The 23,795-nt window shown below is 42.2% G+C and overlaps 2 protein-coding genes across 8 annotated transcripts in view; both read right to left on the bottom strand.

Annotated features, from left to right (window-relative positions):
• The window catches only part of tars2 (threonyl-tRNA synthetase 2, mitochondrial), a 14,476-nt gene extending 6,430 nt beyond the window's left edge, over positions 1 to 8,046 (bottom strand). The window contains exons 1-5 of one of the 2 annotated variants that reach the window (XM_053650084.1): positions 2,589 to 3,433; positions 668 to 837; positions 454 to 568; positions 238 to 359; positions 1 to 92 (exon numbers count right to left, since the gene is read on the bottom strand). The exon at positions 1 to 92 is cut by the window's left edge and continues 17 nt beyond it. In XM_053650084.1, coding sequence (XP_053506059.1) covers positions 1 to 92; positions 238 to 359; positions 454 to 568; positions 668 to 837; positions 2,589 to 2,723 — 634 coding nt within the window. In that variant the 5' untranslated portion in view covers positions 2,724 to 3,433. Of the gene's footprint in view, positions 93 to 237; positions 360 to 453; positions 569 to 667; positions 838 to 2,588; positions 3,434 to 7,908 lie in introns of those variants that run through there. The other variant, XM_053650166.1, reaches the window with a different exon arrangement.
• On the bottom strand, positions 4,228 to 22,974 carry rprd2b (regulation of nuclear pre-mRNA domain containing 2b). 6 transcript variants are annotated; one of them, XM_053649719.1, is made up of 14 exons: positions 22,763 to 22,974; positions 21,789 to 22,087; positions 21,447 to 21,524; positions 20,855 to 21,000; positions 19,386 to 19,706; positions 11,864 to 11,993; positions 11,619 to 11,746; positions 11,455 to 11,507; positions 11,228 to 11,354; positions 10,832 to 11,007; positions 10,431 to 10,677; positions 10,096 to 10,347; positions 9,776 to 9,985; positions 4,228 to 9,690 (listed from the first exon to the last, which is right to left on the bottom strand). In XM_053649719.1, exons 5-14 carry the CDS (start codon positions 19,579 to 19,581, stop codon positions 8,105 to 8,107), a joined length of 3,105 nt encoding a protein of 1,034 aa, XP_053505694.1. In that variant the 5' UTR covers positions 19,582 to 19,706; positions 20,855 to 21,000; positions 21,447 to 21,524; positions 21,789 to 22,087; positions 22,763 to 22,974; the 3' UTR covers positions 4,228 to 8,104. The 6 variants fall into 6 exon arrangements, with proteins under 6 accessions (XP_053505694.1, XP_053505483.1, XP_053505857.1 ...); XM_053649508.1 differs by having other exon boundaries at positions 20,863 to 21,000; XM_053649882.1 differs by having other exon boundaries at positions 9,800 to 9,985; positions 20,863 to 21,000.
• Between the last annotated feature and the right edge of the window lie 821 nt (positions 22,975 to 23,795).

Here is a 23,795-nt window from a genome sequence, read left to right as displayed (position 1 = left end):
GTTGGTGAGCGCTTAGTCGTGCTGTCGTGATGGGAAGTTTTAGCGCCGCCGCCTCCACGCACCTCCTCTCCACTTCGTCTAAACACACCGAGCTGAGAGAGACGATGATTATTATCATTATTCTTAGTAATATAATGAAAACAAATATATTGTAATAAAAAAAGTGAAATAAAAACAATTCAATCGGAATAAAAGTGACTAAAAGACTGTACTGTGTGTGCATGTGTGTGTGTGTACCTGTTATCCAGTCTGTAATCACAGTACAATCCAGTGTCTGAAACGCCTTCACGACACACCTGAGCACCAAACTGTGTTTCCATCACACCCGCTAACACACACGCACCCGTCCTCCACACCACCTACACACACACAGTATTCATACGCACACTGTAAAATGTTAGGAATGTATTGTAGGAATCCCTCACTCTCACTTACGCACACGCACACACACACCTGTCTTCCCTCCGTGGAGTCGAAGCCAAGCAGCTGTAGCTCACAATCGGCCTCTAGGGGGCGAGATAACTCCCACAATGCACCGCTCACCCTACTCACTACGGCTCCTTTAACCCTGCGGCGTGAGTAACAATTAAGCCCCGCCCCCTTTTAAAACAACACCACCACCACTGAGGTGGCTGTCAGTAAGTAAAATCAGTGTGTGCAGACTCACCGCGTGTCCTGAGCGATCTGTAACGGGGTCGTGACCCCTGACACCCCTTTCACCGTTCTGCCATCGGCCAATCGGATGCTTAACTCTCGTCCGGGCTCCGCCCCTTTCTGGTCTGGCCTTTTTGAAAAGGCCTCGAAAAGTCGCAGTCGTTCTGTTTGGCAGGCTGAGGCCTAGAACCGCAACACACACACACACACACACACACACACACAATCACTTATATGATACAATGCAGTATTTAACACACAGATCATTACTGTGGACAGAAAAACAACAACAACTTTGGGCTGTGTCCCAATTCCCAAAAGCACACACACAAGGCTTAACAGGGGGTCATGGTGTCGTGTGAAAGTCACACAGCTGCTCGTTTTGCACTTTGGGGATAACATTTGGGCAGAAGCCTGTAATCATATCTCCTTATTTCCCTCCACACAATGTATACTAGTGTGTGTGTGTGTGTGTGTTTCAGCATGAGTGTTTATCAGGACCAGGAAGAATTGCTATTATTATTATTATTAATTTCCTCCCTCAAACAGCACGTCCCGGCAATTTATTCCTTTTTTTTAATTAAAGAAAGACAAGCTGCACTTTTTAATCCATTTATGTGGAACACCTTCTGACCAATCAGAATCCAGAATTCAACAGAGCTGTAGTACAAAATAATACTAAATCTTAACCTTTGTTTAATAAGTGTGTGTGTGACAGACTGGCTTGGTTAGCTCATCACTTCGTGTGTGTGTGTTGTAAACTAAGGAACGAGTCAGTAGCTGCATTCGAGTATTTATACTGATGTGACGCTCTGGCCTCTTTCTCCAAGTGGTCACATGACCTGGCACGTCACCACGACAAACATTAATATTAATCACACCCGATCTTTCACTCACACACAGACACACACCGGTGAGTGTGTGTGAGAAGGAAACAGTAAAACATTCCGGATAGAGTCAGGCCATGAGCACGGCTGAGTGCAAAAGTTTGTACACCCCACGTTTTAGAAAGAAGGGGGGAATGATTTCTCAACAGAAATGATTAGAAGAACGTGCAGGAAACTTCTGACACATTTTACACTCACAGTTTGATCACTTTGCTAACCTCCTCATGAAGAACAGACACTAGAAAACACACGACGTTGTGTTGCCAGAAGGAGAGAATTTCTTCGACCCAAGGGTGGACAAACTTATGCACCGAGCTGTACGCTTACACACGTAACAACAAGCGAGTAGTTTCGGATCCGCTGAAGACTTCCTTTTGCTAAAGACTGCAGGAGAAGTGCACGTTTAAGTGTTTCCTGCTCCATCACACACACACACACACACACACACACTTCATCCTCGTCTGGCGTGAGATCGTCGCTGTGTAAGCATTCTGCGGAGATGAAAAAGAGGAGCACAGCGAGTAACTTGACTTTTATTCATGATAAACGGCTTGAAAACTAAGGCACACACACGCACACACACACCAGTTCCAGTCATGCATCCTCACTGATCTTAACCAGGTTAAGGAGGTAAATGACTGAAATCTGGAGTAAAATGTGATCTGAAAGAGATCTGCATGAAGACAGGAGCATCACTTATCTGATCACTAAGCACAGGCTGGAAGGGGAGCTAGTTATTTATTTATTTATTTATTTATTTATTTATTTATTTATCACCACCATTTTGTGTCTTCCTGGTCAGGATGAACACTGAAGGACCTCAGTCCTTTAAATCTGCACGTGCAATGTGGTGCTTCCTGTTTATGTTCACATCATGAAGGATGTTCTGATCGAGCTGCTAATTACAACTTCACAGCGCCAGCTAATATGTGCAGAACGGGACAGTTAGGTTGAGGATTGTAACGACACTGACTTCAAACGCGGAAGTAAAGAATTTGAGGGGGGAGAAAGAAAAGAAAGAAAAACAAAATGAATGATCATTATAACCTCGCTGTAGCCTCTGTGGCTCCTCAACGCCGACCTCAGGGGCTCGTGCCACACAGCTCGCCGCAAACACAACGCCAATATCATCTTTTCAAAAATGTCTACAAGCTCAAAATTTAAAAAAAAAAAAACCACCATTTATCAACATTATTTTTGTATTTATTCCCACAACGTCGTTCCCTCTCGTCCTCTGTGCGCCGCCATGTTACCGGAACAAACCACGAACGACGCAGCTGATTGGTCGGTACTTTTCCAGGGGCTTGACCAATGAGAAGGCGAGAAAAATAAAAACTGCGTGTGCGCATTCGAACGCGTCAACCACGCACACACAATGCGCATACAATAGATATTTAACACATCATAAACTCTCTCTGAGGTAATTTCTGCGCGCTAAAGCTAGGTTTAAAAACACACGACGACGCTCTCATCCGTGTACACGAAAGAAATATGACCCAAGTGAATCCCTGTCGGACAAACAGTGCACTATGTAGGATTTAAAATCTATTATTATTTGATACTACTGGCAGTAATCGAAGATAAATAAGTTCAATAAGGAGGCACTAGGATTTCATAAGCCTTCCATAAGTGCCCAGTGTATTAACATATGGATAATCAAGGGATATTCAGTCAATTACCAAGTTAATTGAGCAGTATTTCAACAGTATTCAATGCACAAGTCAGATCCAAATTAATGGCGCGTTATTAAAATTAATGCTATAAACAGGAATTTATATTCGTGCTCATGAAACCAAATCAATAAGGTGGTCTTTACAGTTACATCGAAATTAGAGTGTGGAATAACTTCAGTAACGGAGTATTTCCACCTGGACAGACTAACAAGTCTGGTTTTTTTTTTGTTTTTGTTTTTTCATAACCAAGGAGTCAAGGTCAAATGTTTACACACTGCCATAACGGTTGTCTAATACACGTTTATCATGGATACAGGAGATTACAGGGACAGAAACAATGGGTCAGAGAATGTTCTGGAACCTGGACCTCTTACATCCGTGTCGCAACCGAGTCCTGTCGCAAAAAAAACCCCCACACGATACGTCTAATAATCAGCCTTCATGTTCTGAAGCAAACAAGAAGAGAAATGGACACTGTGTTAGGGTTGTGTGGTTTGGAAACGACTCAACGCATGCGTTTCAATCCGGTTTAACGGACTTCTTCATGGCTCGAAAAGATCTGACGCAAATGGAACGCTACCGTCTTAGAAAGCGGGTTCTAGTAAAAGGTTTTTTGGCTAGTTAAGGCTTCTTCGTTTCCGACAAAACTAGTTTCCTCATGAGAAAAATACTAAATGTGCTGGACAGAGGGTTCTCCAGGACCAGGGATGGGGAAAATCTACCCCCAAAGAGCCGAACGACCCCTTAAGGGTTCTATATTTGACCTTTTTGAAATATACCAAAAAATGTGTATCAAAAAAAGAAAGAAATAAGGAAAGAAAAAAGGATTAGTTAAAACAACAACTGGAGTCCTGACTTGAAACCTGAACAGTGGTGTTTCGACAGTGTGGAAGGTGTTTCATGTTTATGCTGAGAGCAGTTGGGGTCATGTGTCTCATACAGGTTTATATAATGAAAAACGAAAATAATAAAATAAATAAATAAAAAAGTAATGAATTAGCTTGTAGGATGGAGTGTGTGTGTGTGTGTGTGTGTGTGTGTGAATGTAAATCATTTGTAAAGCTTTGGATTCAGTTTAAAAAAAAAAAACAACAACAAAAAACTGTACATATGTAGTCTTGTATTAAATAGCTAACAGCTATTTAGAACAGGTTTCGTTTGTGTTTATCGATAATGGCTGTCTCCCAAAACACTAACACTTCACGGAATGGTTCTCAGTAACGTCGTAAAAGTAAGAACGATCATTCTCAGAAGACCCAGAAGACTGTTTTATGAATTATCACTCTACATAAAACATAAATCCTGACTGGTTAAATCCTGAAAGTTGAGACAGAGATGCTAGGTCTCTGTCAGTCAAAATAATTCGAGAAATAAAACTCAACACACAGTATTTTACTCATCTAGCTTGAGTAAATACTACTCATCAAGTAAATACTGGGACAGTGTATGGAGATACTGTTGGAAAAAAGAACTTAAGACCTTTGAGCTTCTGTAACCGCCTCATAAAATGATAACAGAGAGAAATTATCTCTAATAAACCCACTCACTCTGCTAAAGACGAACCGAGGACACGGAGACACTAAACACCTATGACTGCTAGCTTTGTTTTACGGAGAACATAATTAGCTAGCTTGGTTACTAGCTACACCTTAACATGCGAGATTAGCAGACTACATGAAACACACTCGGAGAGGTGCCAAACAGGATTGTTAGCTCTGTGGTACAGATAGCATAGCAGACTAGCTAGCGTGCATATTAGCAAGCAGAGTAAGGCATCTCATAACATTAAAGTTCTATGTGAATAAATACACTCGGCTAAAGACGTACAGAAAATACAGGGACGCTAAACTCGTATGTGCTGTTTATGCTAAACACACGAGTGTTGCTTTTGTGATACAGCTAAAGGATTGGTGAACTAGCTAGGCTGGTTACTAGTTACAGATTAACATACGAAATTAGCTTTCTATATGAAGCAATACACTCAGCTAAAGACTAACGGAGGACACGGGGATGCTTAACAAGTACGGGCGCTAGCCCTACAGTCAGAGAACATCGCCAAAATGAAGTCTAGCGTTTGAGACGCAGCCATTTTGCTCCTCATTCCAGGTCATGCGTTTATACACGAACCCTTGGCATGTGGATCGTAGTCATGTGATCATATTGGTCAAGAGAGAGTTGTTGATCTAAATGTGTATGCATTCAGGACAAAAGACGACACCGTATATCACCACCACCACGTTCCTTAAATGTTCACGTGTTATGAACCAAAAGGGAAATAAAATAAAATAAAATAAAAATCACATCACTACTTGTACAAGCAGTATTAGCAATATGTACATTAATTACAGATCATTTCTTTCCGTGTGGGTGGAAACCAGTAACAGGACATTCTTCCAAACACTCAATCTGAAGTATTTTATACATTATCTAAAGTAAAAATCAAATCTTTTCTTTTATATATATATATAGAGCAATAATTTGCTTGTACACACACACACACACACACACACACACACACAATTGCTGACTGGACGATTTTGACCTGTGTCAATACCGTTTCCTTTAGAGCGCCCTCGTCCACTTGGAAATACACAATAACGATCTCAAAAGTCCGCACTTTTTCAGCATCTTCCTTTTCTAACGAGCTGACATGCTAACCGGCTAGCAAAGTAAAGTAGCAGAGTGCCGTTTTGTACAGATGAAGGAGTCGCAGGAATAAGAAACGTGTCAATATTGTGCTATGTGGCTAGCAGTCTTAGACCTGATGAAGTTATCTTAGCGTCAATGAAAATCTGGAAACTGTTTATGCTAGCTAGATGGCACGGTAACTACCTAGCAGACTGAACTAATATTCCAGCTGGCAAAGTAAAGTTTCCTCAAGGTCCATGTAGTAACTTTTCAGCTAGCAGTGTATAGCTTTTATACTAACTAGCAGATTGAAGTCAACGGTCCAGCTAGCAACGTTTCTTCATTTCATAGAGGATTAAACCTGACTTAAAAATTTGTGCTAACTAGTTAACTATCTGGCAGACTGAAGTACCATTCCAGCTAGCAAAGCAAAGTTTCACTGTCTCTCTTTGAGGGAATTAAACTCATTGTTGGAAGTGGCGAGTTTTATGCTAACTAGTAGTTATTGTAACTAGCGAGGGCATGATGCTATGAACGTGAAGTGGAGGAATAAAACCCGTTCTGAGAGTGTCAGCAATGCAGCAATGTCTTCTGGGTAACGATCTTCAACAGTGACGTTGACTCGATTCCATACCGAACCAACTTCATGTTCATGAAGTTAACAGGACAGATAAAAGTAAGCCCCCAAGGCAGGAGGAAAAGGGAGCTTGGCAACAGGAAGTGGACGAGGGTGCATCAGAAACGTTATTCAAAAGCAATTTAGGCCTCGGGAGGTTTTTTTTTTTTTTTGAAAATTATGACCTTGTGTGTGTAACTCAAAGGGAAAAGGAACAGGAAACAGACAAAATGCAAAGTGTAACCGTGCCTCTTCTTTTACCATCCAATCAGATTCCTAGGAAAGGGTATTCACCTTTAAAAGAGCTACGTGCATGATTCTGGCATTCAATTTTTATTCACGCAATGAGTGTTAAGCCATACGCTGAAAAAGTTCAGAGTTTGTTTAGACCGTAATCTTGCATTATTTTGTATAAACTCTGATAAGGGGGTGGAGCCTAAATATGCATCGCCAGCGCTCTTCACCCCAAGCAGCAAGGGGTGTAGCTCAGTTACACAAATCGCCTGTAATAGCTCGTTTTGTTTTTTTCTTTTAAACAATCGTACACGTAGCTTGCTTGTGTACAGATTCAGAAACAGAGTATTTTTTTTAAATCAAAAAAGTTACAGAGTTCGCATTTACATTTTTCTTCAAAAGGAAGAAAAAAAACACAAAAAAACAAAACCCCTGCCCCCACACACACCAAAAAACAAACATTATAATTATAACGATAAAGAACTGTAAGCCCCCGATCATTCATGTTTCTCAACGCAGGGCTTTTATTAGTAATAATACACGCGAGAACTAAAAAAAAAAAAATCATAAATTTAACCAAGGAATCAAAAGACAGGAAGTATGAAAAAAAGGAAGCATTAAGATTGAGATTTTTTTTTTGCTAGACTAATTCTGCTTTCATGTAAAAAGTTGAAACTTGAGATTGTATATCTTTGCCGTTGAGCAACAATAAGCCTGCGTTCACATTAGTGACAAAGCCCCGCCCACAAATGCTCAACTCTCTAGTATCTGCTTGCGTTTCGCTCCAATTCCGGAAAGAAAACAGAGCACGGAAAGAAGCTTTAAGCAAAAGTAACGTATAAATTCGTACAACAGACTTTATACCTTTTGGCTACTGAGGTTTCTTTTTTCGGAAATGAAAAGAAGCTGGACAGACCACGCCCACAAACCTGGAGTGACGATTTCTAATGTGAACGCAGGTTTAATCCAGATCTTTGATATAAGTGTGAAGCAGAGGTTAAAGTGTGTTTACAGAGAGAGTGATAGAGCTTGAGAGCAGGAATGCAGAAGCCACACAGGAAAGAGAGAAAGCTTCTATTTACATTCTTAATTACAGACCTAGATCATTCAGAATAATCTGGTTTTGTGTGTTTCCACACACACACACACACACACACACACACACACACACACACACGTTTGCACAAAGATAAGTGGAAATGATCAGAATAACCACCTTTTCTCTCTCTGTTCATCTTCCTTTATCTCCTAGTTCATCCCACCATCTCGTCTAAGTAACTGGCTTTGAGGGAAACCAAGCTGGGGGAGGGGCTTAAGTGTGCATGTGTTTAGGCTCATATCATGTGACCTTTAGCCTTAGTAGCAAGGGCACAGGGCCTAAGCAAAAGCATGATCAGACAGCATTGTAACCCTTAATAGCGAGGAGGCAAAAACGGTCGTTTAGGAGCATGTAACGATCCACCTCTGTAGGCGTGGCCAGGTCGCTTTGCACCTGGCAACAAGGGCTCTCGGGGAAGGGGGAGGGGCAATGGGAGCCTCTGTGAAGGCAAGCGAAGAAGGGGTCGGGGTGGGGAGGGCAAGAGTGGGCGGGGCTCCCTGGAAGGGGTGGGGGTTGTGGGTGTGGTTGGGGTGGTGGGCGAAGGCGAGGTCGGGCTTTGCAATAGCGGGCGATGAATGGGGCGCATGGAGTGAGACAATTTACCCCTAGAATTGTTGGACGTGATAGCCCCACCCCTATGGGCTGCCACCGACTCTGGACGCAGATTAGCGGGTGGGAGGGGCAAAACTCGGTCAATGGGGACCAGGATGCCACCCACCATCACAGAAGTAGTAGTAGGGGAGGGAGGGAAGTCCCTAGAAGGGGTCAAGGGGGGTTGAGTGGGCGGGGCAATGTGAGGAGGGACAACTGGAGGGGCCAGGGGTTGAGAAGGAGGGAAGAAGGGAGGGGGAGGTGGTGACGAGTATTGCCCCTGGGGAGCTACCAAATGAGCTGAGGCAGATGTGGCGTGGTCTCCAGAACCATCAGGGCCGTGATTTCCGGGGTGAGGCAGAGGTGAGGCTTCCATAAACTCCGCCTCTTCGTACCACACCCCACTCCCTCTGGTCGCACCACTGGACCTTCTGGGACCTCGACCAATCACGCGAATGCTCTCGACTGTCTGGATGCGGTTGCTGTAGCCGAGCGGATCTATGGTTCCGGCTTCGTCGCCCGCTCCCGCGGTAACCACGGTTTCGATGCGATGATAGCGTTCGTTGTCTCCGCCCATCACTTCCTGTTTCTTTGCTGCTTTCTTCCCTACTTTTTCCTCCTTGCCTTTTTCTCTCTGAGCTCCTACACTCGTTCTTCTCCCTTCCGTTTTAGCTTTCGTGGCCACTTCCTGCGCAGAGAAGGAAGACGAAGTGGAAGAGGAGGATGGGGCGTGGCCAGGGGATGCTTCACTCCTCCTCTTCCCTACTTCTTGCTCTTTGTTTTTCGCCGCACTCTTCCCCGACGGGGTCCGGTAGTCTCTGTCCTTCCGGTCGTCTTCGGTGCCCCACGAGGAAACGTGGGCTTTGTGGCCCATAACGCAAGGGCTGTCAACGATTTCATCCTGTGTTGGAGTCCCGCCCCTTTCGTCTCGAACCGGTGTGGCGTCTCCGCCCACAAGCAGTGGGCTGTTACTTTCCGCCTCGAATACGCCTGCAAATCCGGGATTCACTTGCAGGAAGTTGTTGATTTTTGACTCTAAGCTCGGCATTGCGACTTCCTGTCGGTCTTTCTCCCTCTCTTTCTCTCTGTCTCTCTCCCAATCCGTCACTCTCTCTCGCTCCGACTCACGACTCAAGCTGTTGTGTTCAGCGGCTTTTGGAGTCTTCGGGGTGGTCAGGGTTGTTGGAGCGGCGGTTGCCGTCGTTACCGTCGCCGTTACCGTCGCCGTGGTGACGGCGGAAGAAGAGGGGGCAGAGTTTGGGGAGGTGAGAGTACCAGCACGGGCGGAGGAGAGCAAAGTAGACAAACCTGAAGGAAAAAGAGAGTATGAACAAAACACTAAATGTGTGTGTGTAAAAATGTGTGAAAAGAGTGTGCGTGCACGTGTCATTACCAGAGTGTGTGCGCGTGTCATTACCAGAGTGTGTGTGTGTCTTTGTGAGCGCATTCAGGATTCCTTCTGGCGAAATATCCACTCTCGACAGGATGCTGGCCAGCGGATTGGGTGCCGCAGTTCCGACAGTAGGCGTGGCTTTTGCTGTGGGGGTGTGGCTTGGTTGTGTAGTGGGAGTTCCCGGAGAGGGGCGAGACACAGGACTCACACCTGCGAAGTAATAAACAAAAAAAAAAACGAAAAGTACAGTTGGACAGACGCACTTTAAACTAATAATAAAAAATAATTATTTAAGGATGTTTCGTTTTTATTTTGCTCACCAGTGTTCTTCATGGCATTAGTGATGCTATTCAATATAGAGCTGATCTTTCCCAGATCCACATTGGCCAGATTTAAAGGGGCGGGGCTCAGAGTAGTAGTGGGCGAGGTCACCGCAGACGAAGACGTTGTCTGAACGGCTGCGGGCTCGGATGTTGTTTTTGTGGGAGGGGCTAAAGTAGGGGACTTGGCTGCTATTGCACTGGTGGATTTGGAAACTATCGGCGGAGGCGCTTTTTCTTTTTTGTCTTCGACTGAAGAGAAGAAGAAAAAAACCTAGATATAAAAACACGTAAACGCAATAAATAAATGAATGATCGAATGAACAAACGCTCACCAATAACGCTTGTGTTGTTCGCAGTCTCCTCGTCAGACATGTCCATGTCCTCCACATCTCTGTTGTCTTTCTCATCTTTCGGCCGTTGGCTGCGTCCCAATCCGTGAAAGGGCGATTCAGAGCCGGAGGGTGAGGGCGCGTCCTCTGAGGGCGAGGGAACTGGAGACTCGACGTCCGGCAGGGTGGCTTTCAGAGCGTCCAGTTTGCGTTTCAGATTCGAAACACGGTTCGCGAACGTCTTGTATGCCTGAGCAGAGACGTGTCCAGCAAAAAGCGATTTAATAGGTAGTTAATAGTATTAACAGGCAGGTAATAAGATATTTATCTGACCCCAGCCTGGGAGGGGTATTTAGACAACACCCGAGTCCTATATAACCATCGTTATGCATCACGACACTTACGTTGGCGACAATTTTGACCTCTTTGTACTGCATTTCATAAAAAACGTCGGCGTTCCCCAGAGCCTCGAGCAGCACCGGTCCTTCCTCCTTCTGTCCTTCCAGAAACTTCACAACCTCCTGCAGCTTCGTGCTGCCTTCCTCGAAATCCTTTGAGAATTTATTTCCTCCTGCTTTATCTGTGGGGATAAAAAGAGTGATGTGGTTTTAAACGGCTCTAGCGTCACACTATTTCCTTCAAACACGAGGTGCGTTATTATGCATCGTTACGATCGTTGTTTTGCTTTGCTGCATAAATATGATGTGATCATTAACTGCTTTCTATGTTTATTTGAACGGTTATGGAAAGGGTCTCCAGTGTCGGCGCTTCGTAACGGTCAGAAGGACAACCGAACAAACCTTTGAGACGCTTGAGAGCTTCGGTGCTGCAGACGTCGACCCTGAGAGCGGCGAGCTGTTTCTCCTTCAGATCGCTCTCCTCTAACGAGCGCTTGTACGCAGTGAGGCGATCGATAAACGCCTGAGGCTAAAGCGAGGGGAGGTGGAGTAAAAAGAACACAAATAAGGACAAATTTTAAGGGGGGGGGGGTGGGGGGATCAGATAATATATAATTCAAGATACTTACTGCGAACTCTGCTACGATCTTGGACTTGAGGGCAGCTTTAGGAGTAACTGGAGCTGGAAGAAGAGCAAGAAATATGGGGGGGAACAAATAGCACATTGTATAGTTCAGTACTTTTCACTAAATTAGTATAACTATTTCGTGTTTGAACAATGAGACGTATTCACCTGAAGGGGGCGCCGTCTCTTTTTTCTGGAGATTTGCCTTCAGCTCAGTGATCAACTCCTCTGGGTAAACACTCCGCTCCTGCCAAATGTTGAAGATCCTCTCCACCGACTTACGCACTTTAGCATCCCTGGAGCCAAACAAAGCCGAGAACGTTTAGCGCAAAAAAAAATAACTTTTTTTTTTTTTTTTAAATCACACAGACAACAAAACCATTCAAAGAAAATTTCCCGTCTTAGACGCATACTTGACCAGCAGGGCGGCGCCGGGCAAGATTTCAGCAAACGTGCTGCGGTATGCGATGGCGTTTTTCCTCTTGCAGTTCTGAATGACATCATTAGCGAGGTAGAAGAGATTCAGCCTGTGATTGGCATCCGCTAAAGAGACACAAACCAAATCACAGAAAGATGTTAGCACCACATGTTCTGATAAATAAAGCAGTCATTTTACAGGTAGGTGTGGAATTGTAGCCGTCGTTGTTATGTATATAGAGGGTTTTCATTAATAATTAAAAATCGGTTTATGGTCTAATCGAACATGTGGCTTCATAAAAAAAAAATCAGACTGAGACTGAATAATAGTTAAAACACACGGTGCATCATGTACCCGTAGCAATGCTACAAACACACCAGACCGATCCCCTCAAACAAGCAGCAAAAAGATGCAGCAATACGCTTAGACATGTATAAACACCCTTAAACATGGACACTTGCTTCTCAAAACAAAAATCCCAAAAACCCTAATACACCTCTCATCAAGGCAGCACCACACTTGCTTCAAACCATCAACAGCATCAGCCAGGCAGCACCACCGTTGCTCTAAAACATACAGCAGCATGATCGTAGGCCATCGTTACAATGCCCTTTAACATTGCAGGAAGCTTCGTTACCATGGGTGCAAGGCCCTCTGCCACACATGAAGGCTCTCCACCACACAGCAAGAGCCTCCGCCATTAGGCACGGCCCTCTACCACACGGCAAGGCCCTCTACCACACGGCAAGAGCCTCCGCCATGAAGCAAGGCCCTCTAACACACGGCAAGGCCCTCTACCACACGGCAAGAGCCTCCGCCATGAATCAAGACCCTCTACCACACGGCAAGAGCCTCCGCCATGAAGCAAGGCCCTCTAACACACGGCAAGGCCCTCTACCACACGGCAAGAGCCTCCGCCATGAATCAAGACCCTCTACCACACGGCAAGAGCCTCTGCCATGAAGCAAGGCCCTCTAACACACGGCAAGGCCCTCTACCACACGGCAAGAGCCTCCGCCATGAAGCAAGGCCCTCTGCCACACAAGAAACTCAATCATGAAGCAAGGCCATCTACCATGCAGCAAAACTCAACACCAGGGAGCAAGTCCCTCACAGCACCCTTAAACATGGACCAACACACTCTCTAGACAAAACAAGTACCAAAACAAGTGCCAAAGCACTCTCTCAAAAAACATCTCAACCATCCAGCACCACAACTGCTTCAAAACACCAGCAACCACATCAGCCACACAGAAACACCCTTCCTCTAAAACATGCACCAAAAGCACAACAAAGTATTCCATGAAGCTTGTTCCAAGCCCTTCTGCCACACAGAGAGGCCCTCTACCATTAAGAGCCTCCTCCACAGAGCAAGACACTCCACCTTGAAGCAAGGCCCACGGTCACGCTGCAAAGCCATCTACCATAAAGCTAGGTCCTTTATTACCCAGAAGACCATGTACCATGCAGCAAGGTAGTCTACAGGCAGCAAGGCCCTCTACCAGAGGTTGCGTCACAGTGAATAATTATCAGCCACGTCAACGGACACGTCTGTAAAAATTCTGCCATAGTCTATTTCATAAACATGGAAGCACACAGTTTTTTTTTTTTAAGGGATTTTTATGCTGGTAAAGTGCTGCTACAACAGTTTTGATGGCGGAATACCTTGCACGTCAATTGAATGCCTTATTTTGTAAACGTCAAAATGACAAATGGCTTTCAGAATGTTCAATCAATGCTCTTAAATCTCTGTAAATTAAAGGAAATTCTCAGAGAACATAACCCCTGCCATCTACAATGCGGCAAGACCCTCTGGCATGCAGTGAGACACGTTGCCATGAAGCAAGTCTCTCGGCCACGCAGCAAGACCCTATACTACATAGCAAAACCTGCCCCTACCACACAGTAAGACAGTCGACCACGCCTCTGCCATGAAGCGATAGCATGAATTATGGTCGCAAGACCCTGTACCACACAGCAAGGCCCTCTGGCATGCAGCAAGACCCTCTACCACTAAACAAGGCCCGATACAATGGCAGCAAGACCATCTACCACACCAGCAGCACAGCAACAAGACCCTCTATCGCACAGCAGCAAGACCGACCAGGGTTTCCCCTACCATAGAAAGGTTTAGGCTCACCACCTAAGTGTTTTTGCTGAAAGCCTTAAGCTTTCCTCTACATTATATATTATTAATATTTTCTCATTTGTAAGTCGCTTTGGATAAAAGCATCTGCTAAATGAATAAATGTAATGAAATGTAATAAATGAATATTTAAACAGCGGTGAGAGTTGGCTTGATGGGCGAGGTGGCTTGATCTCAAACGGAAAGCTAAGTTGGCAACAGGAATGAGCAATCAGTGCTTGGACGTGTGTTTGTGTGATTGGTCTGCGGCAGCAGCTCATCGCCAAGCTAATCAAAACAGCTGACTGGATATTTCTCTGTACCGGCATCTCAGGATGATTGTTACAACCATCGACTCGGATAAGCAAGTTGCTTGAGGTAAGCCTCAACAACGAACAAATGAAGTACAAACTTTTTTTTGTTCGGGTGTAATACTGGTGGATTCGATAGCAAGAGATACCATAGCAAAAGATAAAACTGACAAATCTATAGGTTGGAATACAACTAAAGACATTGTTAACCTAGCTAACTTACACAGATATTCATGTACTGAATTAAAGTTACGTTAGCCAGCGAAGCTAGTCGGTTGACGATAGATAAAGATACCTTGACTGAACTATCTGACGTGGCTTGGTTGCTAAACAAAGTGTGTTCACACGCAACATCTTTTTTCCATTTAAAAAACAACAACAAAATAAAAGCTGTTCCAAAATGCAGTCGAGAGCGTCCCAAACGAAGCTCAAAGCGTTTTTGAAAGCATGGTCTACTCCATTGGATTCTAATGTAAAACGGGTGCTGACCGCTTCAATAAAGAATATATAAATACATCATTTACTTAAAACATAATTTAAAGGTGATACATATTTGAACTTACTTGGGACTTACTGAATGTCCTCAGTAATACACGTCCCTTCATATTTCTGATGTCCTGTGCCTGAAAGTTTGTGCGCCCTTTTTGTGAATTTTCTAGATGTCTGCATAAATATGACCTACAACATCCTCAGAAGTCCTAAAAGTAGACAAAGGGAACCCAATTATACAAATGAGACAAAAATATTATACTCTGTCGTTTATTTATTGAGGAAACTGATCCAATATTACATATCGGTGAGTGGAAAAATTATGTGACCGTCTAGGATTAGCAGTTCATCTGAAGGTGAAATTAATCAGGTGTTTTCAACCAATGGGATGACGATCAGGTGTGAATGAGTGAGCGATCTGTTTTATATAAAGAACAGGGATGTATCAGAGTCTGATCTTCACAGCACATGTTTGTGGACGTGTCTCACGGCACGAACAAAGGAGATTTCTGAAATCCTCAGAAAAAGAGTTGTTGAAGCTCATTAGGCTAGGTAAGTTTACAAAACCATCTCTAAAGAGTTTGGACTCCACCAATCCACAGTCAGACAGATTGTGTAGAAATGGAGGATATTTAAGACCAGTGTTCCCCTCCCCAGGAGTGGAGACCAACAAAGATCACGCGAAGAGCAAGACGTGTAATAGTCCATGAGTTCACAAAGGAACCCAGGGTAACTTCAAAGCAACTAAACGCCTCTCGCACATTGACTAATGTTAATGTTCATGAGTCCACCATCAGGAGAACACTGAACAACAACGGTGTGCATGGCAGGAATGCAAGGAGAAAGCTACTGCTCTCCAAAAAGAAAAAGAAAGTTTGCTAAAGATCACATGGACAAGCCAGAAGGCTATTGGAAAAAATGTTCTGTGGACGGATGAGACCAAAGTAGAACTTTTTGGTTTAAATGAAAAAGTCTGCACACCCAACATGTAGACAAAAATGTAGCTGAGATACTGGAATGACGTTTCATTTGTTTTGTTTCACAGATGTTCCTTCATGACTCTTCAGATCAGGTATTCCATTATGTAAGCTAACTCAATAAGCTAGGGCTAAGAGCGCTGCAGGAATGAGTCCTAAAACCCAGAAACGAGTTAGCATTTTAGCACTTCCGCTTCCATCGTCCCGAAGTCAACGTGTTTTTGGTTATGGTATTGTCTGAAATAAGGTCTGTGGTTAACACAAGCTCAAGATATTTTCACATTTTATTCCACAACGTAAAATACATCAGTAATACCCCACTAATTATTATATATATATATATATATATATATATATATATATATATATATATATGTATATATATATATATTTAAAGCTTTTACGGCTCTTGAAAACGACAGTTGCTAACAAGTGGCTAAATGGGACTACAGACGTCGGGGATATTGAACGTCATCATGGCGAACAGGAAAAGTCATCTACTACAGCGTCGTTGTGTTTATACTCGCACTCTTGCAAAACTATTCCAACTTTCCAACCAACAAATTTATCAATTTTAAGTATTTTCCAATTGTAGTGTTTTTTTGTTTAAAAAAAAAATAAAGAACGAAAGAGTTGTCGGAAGTTTGGCGGCGATGACGTTGAAGGCATGCGACCATGGTGTAGTTCGTTTATAACATTAGCTTTTTTACTTCTGGCGATTGTTTTTAGGCTTCAAAATTCATCTTGATGAACAAAAACGTGTAAGAATTATAAACCTTTGCTGGCCACAGAGCTTATTTTCGGCATCGATCCTAAAAAAGATTGACAAAAGCCAATGCAAAAATCCTGCTGGATTTTTGTCAAGGGAACCAGGGTGATGCTAACTTCTGGGTTGGCCTACAAAAATACCTCATCATCCCTGCAGCACTCTGTTCGACAAATCTTGGTTTCATGAAGGCATCTTAAGCCCCGTTCAGTTACAATAGCAACAATTCAAACAGTACTGTGTAAATTACAGTAGCCTGGCTAGTTTAAGCGAGGCCATCATAACATAGGGTCAGGGCAAAACTTTGACTTATTTTCATTTAGTTATTTTCATAATAGTTCTCCATTCAGTTTGCCTTGTGCATTGGATTGTTACAGGACCTTTAACTATATAGCGCTCTCTCTCTCTCGGTATATATATCTCTACAAAAGAAAGAAATATTCGGAGAGAGCAGGTTGCATCAGCAGAATTGTTTTCGGCATTATTCAACCTATCTAGTGCACTTTGTTTGGAATAGTATGACATTTGGCACCTGTGGTAGTGAAGCTAAATAAGCGTATACTGAATAATCTTTGTGCCATTTCTTAAATGACCTCTCAAGGTTATGCTAGCCAGCTAGCTATACTAATACCACGTTTCACTCAACTCAGACGTGGGAAGGTAATTTCAGGGGTTAGACTGGGAAGGATTTGAAACTATATATTACATACAAAAGAACCTATAACGCCATTTTGTAATCAAATTAACCGATCCATTGTTGTAAATATTTTATTAATTGTATTTGTAAGTGCGCCTTTAGGCATGATGACATTAATCACATTGTAGGCGGGATACTGGACAGGTCTGAATCACTGCACTATCGGCGTTAACGCGTTACTACTTTCTATAACAAGAGGTTAATATTCATCTCCTGCTAGCTGTGTGACTGAAACATAGCTAGCGAGCTAAATAAACATGACGCACTAGTATAGTTTCCTGGAGTGTAACTAAAACCACAGGAAAAGCCGATTGCGTTTTTATTTACGTTAACGCTGATCATACAATATTATCACTCGTTGCTCCCCGCTGGATGTAAAGTAGGCGGGGCTAATATGGGGACTTCCTTTTATTAAAGAAAAAAACAAACTTGATAATCGTTTACATCCATCGACCAATCACACTCTCAGCCATCGCATTATTCAAATGACGACATCAACCTAACTCAACCGATCACATCGCATCACAAAACCCAGCCACATCGATACGCAACAGATCAGGACACTCAACCGAGTCCGGCAGATCACATCACTCAGCCACATCCACTTACAGCCCTCAACTTCATACAGCTGATCACCGTGCTCTGTTTTCCACGTCACTCAAACGATCACTCGATTAATCAGAGCCAATCACAGCACACATCTAATTATATCCCATCACATCACTCAGCAGATTACAACTGATCACATCGCTCGACCAATCACGACCGATTATGACACTTGGCTGATCGCAATTGATCACGTCACTCACCCGATCACGTCACTCACCCAATCACGTCACTCACCCAATCACGTCACTCACCCAATCACGTCACGTCACTCTACTCACCCAATCACGTCACGTCACTCACCGGATCCCAACTGATCACATAATTTATCCAACCACATCACTCAACCAATCACGACCAGGCAAATCCCTTAACAGATCCCATCACTCAGCCGATCAAGTTACTCAACTAATCACATGTAATAACATCGATCACGTCCGATCCCATCATTCCGCCGATCACTTGACATCAATTAAAACTGAAAAGTAGTTACATTCACTCTGGAATGTGCACTGGTATTACTTACTCGACTATGATCGCCGCTACAAAAACGAGAGAGACCCCAATAAATCCTGCACTCCACAGCGAACAGCGTGTAGTGAGACATAGTGTGATTTTCTCTGCACAGCTTTGGGATCAATCCCACAATGCACAGCAGTGTAAAAAAAAATTAACACATACAAATTTGTCCATTTCAATCAGGCACACATGCAGACCGGTCTGAAAGCCACTTGATACCATGTGACCTCCTGTCTACGATCTGACCACACAACCTTCCAAGACCCTGTGATCTGGAAAACACTCTGAAAACGGTGCATTCTGGGATATCAGCTCTGAAACCTGATGCGTCACTTTAGTTTGGGTTGAATAAACAATTAATAATTAAGTCAAATAAACAATCAGTATTTTGCTTGTGTAGCTTTTCTCGCTTCCTAGAGCTTTGTTGGCTGCACTATACACACACACACTATATATATATATATATATATATATATATATATATATATATATATATATATATACACACACATATATATAGCAATAGTGAATGTCAATCTATAAATGTTATAAATCAAGCTTTATTATAAATGAAACCGACATTTTAATACTTTTGTATGTCCTTGCACATGAACGTGTGTGTGTGTGTGTGTTCTATGTAAAAATTGAATCAATTAAAAAATAATTAATATTACATTTAATATTAGGTGTTGCAAGTTTGATGCAAATCAAGATCCCGTGAGATTAATGTGCAACAATCTTGCTGTGTCCTTATTTCACAAGCCTGGCCTATAACCCAAACACCAGCTGGATAGCATGTTAGCAGCTCTCCTGGTGTGTACACGTTTAAAAATGTTACACACCGACGTGCAAAAATAATAATTAAAAGTGCACAAGCAAAAGCGAAGCACGGGCTGCGTTTTGCATGAGTAAAATACACAATACAGACCTTTCAAAACACCAAAAAAACAATAAAAACACACGCACGCGCGCTAAAGAGAGCTCGAGCGGTTAGTGTTTGTGTACAGTGCAAGCCAAAGCAACTCACATTTTTTGAGCCACTTCATCCAGGAGCGCACTACGACCCCGTGGTGTTTCTTATTCTCGAGGCACCACGAGGACAAGCTCTGAATGGACTCCATCGTGTTCGTAACTCCCTGAAACCGGCGGTCCAGAGTCGCTTCCAGAACCGCCGAGGAGCTGCTGCGGCCGCCGCTACTGGCCGCTTCAGCTCCAGCCGCCATCTTTCCTTCACTCTCCTCCTGGGCCGGAGCGGCGCTTCATTTACGTAGAAGACCACTAGGGGGCGCACGGAGCGACAAACCTCACCGAGTCCGCCATTTTTAAACTTCTTATAGACGGTGTTACTCTGCAGACACACGTAAAACAGTGTGAAATTAAACGTTTTTGTAGAATTTTTTGTTTTTTTGAACAGTTTATGGTGAAAATATCGTGTACTTGTGCAGTAGAAGCCCTTACAGAAATTCTAATCTAGTTTTGGCCTCAATATTGGTAGGGACACCCACCCCGGAAAAAAAAGAGGACTGTTTAATGTTTGACAACCAACTGGTTTATTAATATATAACATCTATATTTACATTAAGATCTGTATTTACATTTAAATACAGATTATACAAAGCAACAGATCAAAGACTGAAAGAAAGTAAACTATGAAATTATTTGTTAACGGAAAAGAGAGAGAGAGAAAACGTTTTGCATTCAACATCAACATTCTTCATGATAGTCCTTGGTGTCTATTTAAACAATCCAAACAGATGCTTACGTCGGTCGTTGACAGATACGGACTGTTGGCAAATATCTTTCAGATCTACTTGGTCAAGGGCCTCTTGATGTACATGGCATACAGCTACATTATTAAGACATGGTAGATCTTAGCCAGGTTTTCAGTCTTTTGAGTGCACTAACGCTTCGTTCTGCTTCAGCCGAGGCCACAGGGACGACTAACAACACCCTAACAAGCTTCTCAACCTCATCGAATAAGCCTCTTGCGTCACTTGGCATACCTCTTAGGGTATCTGCAGCTTCGCTTCTTGACATGTAGGTATTCTTTGAGAGAAACATTGGCAGCCGAACCTTCAAACTATCTCTGTTTATCTCTGGATACTGTCCAATGACATCATCAATTTGCCCAGTAAGGAGAACATTCTCAACTTTTTTCAAGATCTGCAAGTCTGGTTGGTTAAACCGTTCTTTGAATTGAACATCCAGACTGTCCAGCACCTTGAAAAATTCCATCCTATAGTATTCCTCTGGTGTTTTTGGCTTGTGCTGACTAGCCCTAACAGTGAACCTTTTGGGGGTGGTGTGCTTTGCTGGCTTGGTGGTGACTAAAGCTACCTGTGGCATTCTTCCAATTATTGAAACCCTTTGTGCAGAAGGCAGGGTCATTCTTTTTTTCCAAAGTGGTCTTTTTTATGGTGTATGCTTTGACACACTCAAAACAAATAACCCTTTTTCAGTGTTGGATTGTAGCGAAGCCATGAATACTGACTGTACCAGATCACCTGAAACCGCAAAATCTTGTTTGGAAGTTGCTGTACTTCGATGAATTTTGGATCAGGCTGGTATGGCTTACACCCCATGTCCATGACACTGCTACACTGACTCGCTTCAGGATCGTCCTCACTCACACTGACTGTCTCCTAAAGAGAAAACTAAACTTAACCTCGTCTGTCTCAACATTTATTCTGCAAATTATTCTTTTGCATCCTGTGTTATAATAACTTGAACTAAGTTAACATTAAAATAGGTAGACTATGGTACTTACAATACATGTATATTGGTCATTTACAATTAATCCATAACAGCATGTGAAGAGTTCATTTGCAAAAACAGATATCCACCATTTTAATTCATTTCCATAAATCATTTTTTTAAATCGTGCATTCCAGGTCATACAAATCAAGCTTGGATTACATTTATTTTCACTTAATTAAAACAACCCAACTGCAGTTTGATTGATATTACCTGGAATGCGCAATAAAAAAACATGATTTTTAAATATTCATAAGAATGGACATATCTGTTTTTGCAAATGAACTCTTCATACAGGCCTATGTTTAATCGCAGTATCATTTTAAGACCTCACCTGAAGCCCTGAAAGTCCAGCTGCTTCTCCCTCACCCTGCCCTACGGCATCTTTAGGCCTACTTGATTTCTGAGTTTCCTATGTGTAATAAAATTATGCATTGATGAAGATACATAAACATATAGTTAAACTCTGGATCCCATTTATTTTTGAGGGAAATGTTAACACTGAGTGAATAGGATCTTATGTTGTTTTGATGTAAGAATTTTTTCAAAACAAACTCATGACCAGTATGTTGACTTTCAAAGGTTATACTGTGTATTTGCTGAACATCCTAAAGACTGACTTTAATGCTGATGCCTCCCTACAATTCCAAAATATAATTCATAATTAGGACCTCACCTGAAACCCTGTTTCATCCTGCTCTACTTCAGCCTGCTGCTGCGTTTCGGGGAATTGCGCGATCCAACACAAACCGAATAGACTATGGCCAAAACGCACTACATTTGTTATTGTTTTTAATGGTATTTGTAGTGGAAACCATTAAAATTTCTGTAATGGTTTCTATTGGGGTTTTTTTTTCAGCAGGGATGAAATGCTCTCCAAACACATTTGTCCAGCTCCAGTCAACAAACCAGGCTTGGACTGGACTTGTGCATCACACTGCAGCGTATTAAAGTCAGTAGATATTGTCATCTTGGCTGTAATAAGTGCAAGCAAATAATTTGGGAATTTAGTCATGTTCACATATTCCATTTCACATAATATTTTCAGAACCATAAAGCCCATTTTCATCATGCTCGACATTCATTTATGTGCTTTCTTGCACTGATACGTATGGTAAATATAGTATACCGTAGCAGAGTAACTGAATATTCAATTCAATTTTATTTGTATAGCACTTTATGACAAATACATTATAAGATAAGATAAGATACTTTATTGGCCCCTAGGGAAATTTTTCTTGGACCCATATGGAATTACATTAGTGCCAAAAGTATTGAATGTAACCTTTGTGAGGGAAATTATTCATTTTTACTTTTTACTAATAATTTTGTTTCTGTTCATGTTAATCTGAGGATAACACCTAAGAAGGCCATGTCATGTCACTGAGATCAGTACAGAATGTTTATCTGCTTACAGAGACACAAACATGTTCTTCTGTTCAAGGTTTGTCTGCACATCATCTAAGATCCTAAAACAAAGCCTGTTTGAACTGCCTCAAACCGCTTCTTATCGGTACACAGAAGTGTGTCATGCTCTGCGTTTCATATATATAGTAGTGGTTCAGCACAAGCACTTCAGAGCCCTCTCATTATTCTATCCTGCTTTATTCTATCCTGTATTAACCATCTTTCTGTAATAAACCTTTTTACCGTCAGAGGACGAGTCTGCGAGTGTTGTCTGATTTCCACGACAATCTGGTGTCGCCTGGCTGGGCTGTGTGAGTCTTTTCAGCTTTTCTCGACAAGAAGTAAACTGGAGGACGCCCGTGGAAATGTTTCACCCTGAAGTGTTAACACGCAGGTGGTTTGCGCTTTATTGTGCGGAGCGAAAGACCGACGCAGCCTTACTACTGACTGGTAGAAATCATCAAGAATTTAGAATTAGAATTTTATGAAGTGGGTCATTCTACAGAAACGTGCACTTTTAGAATGGAAGAATGTCTCAAAACCTTTGACCACATTATTACTTAAATCATTGGCTGTATGAATACACTTAAATGACAGCTTAATGATTTTTTTTTCTTTTTTGTGCATTTATGTAAAGATGGCATGCACCGTCTATTTGTCACTGGTGTTACCTTACTCATTTGGCAATAATAGAGGCCTTTATGAAATATTATTTTTCAATCTCTTCAGCACATGTATTCAGAGGTAGAGAATAACATTGATAATGCAACAAATCAGAAGATTATTATTTTATTTTGATTTGTTATGGTTTGTTAAAAGTGTGGTTGAATGATGTTTTTTTCAGTTGCACAACCATGAATTTCCTTTAAAAATGAAAATATATATATATATAAAAATAACTGTTAAACAAGTAATGATGCAATCCTTGGAATCTGAACTCTCGAGTGTAGCAAAATGTAATGAATATAAAATTATCATCATGTCAAACATGACACGTTTTATTTAATGATACAGGAAAAAAAACACACAGTAACACCAGTGACACAATGAAACACCAGTGACATACAAGACCAAAGATCCTTATTCCGCAATTCTAATTAAGAAAATGGTTTCATTTGGCATGCAGTCAAACTCATTGACAATAGGTCAAAACACTTGAACGTTCATAAACAATAGTTTAAGCACATTTGAACTCAATTAAGAGTAACAACTAAAAAGGTCCAACAAAGACCATTATCTAAACTGCAGTTGTCTGCTACTATTTTATGTCATGCTA

This window comes from Ictalurus furcatus, chromosome 1, assembly GCF_023375685.1.
Source record: "Ictalurus furcatus strain D&B chromosome 1, Billie_1.0, whole genome shotgun sequence".
In the NCBI taxonomy this organism is placed as follows: domain Eukaryota; kingdom Metazoa; phylum Chordata; class Actinopteri; order Siluriformes; family Ictaluridae; genus Ictalurus; species Ictalurus furcatus.
Note: the sequence above shows the minus strand (reverse complement) of the source record. Positions and strands in the feature narration are given on the sequence as shown.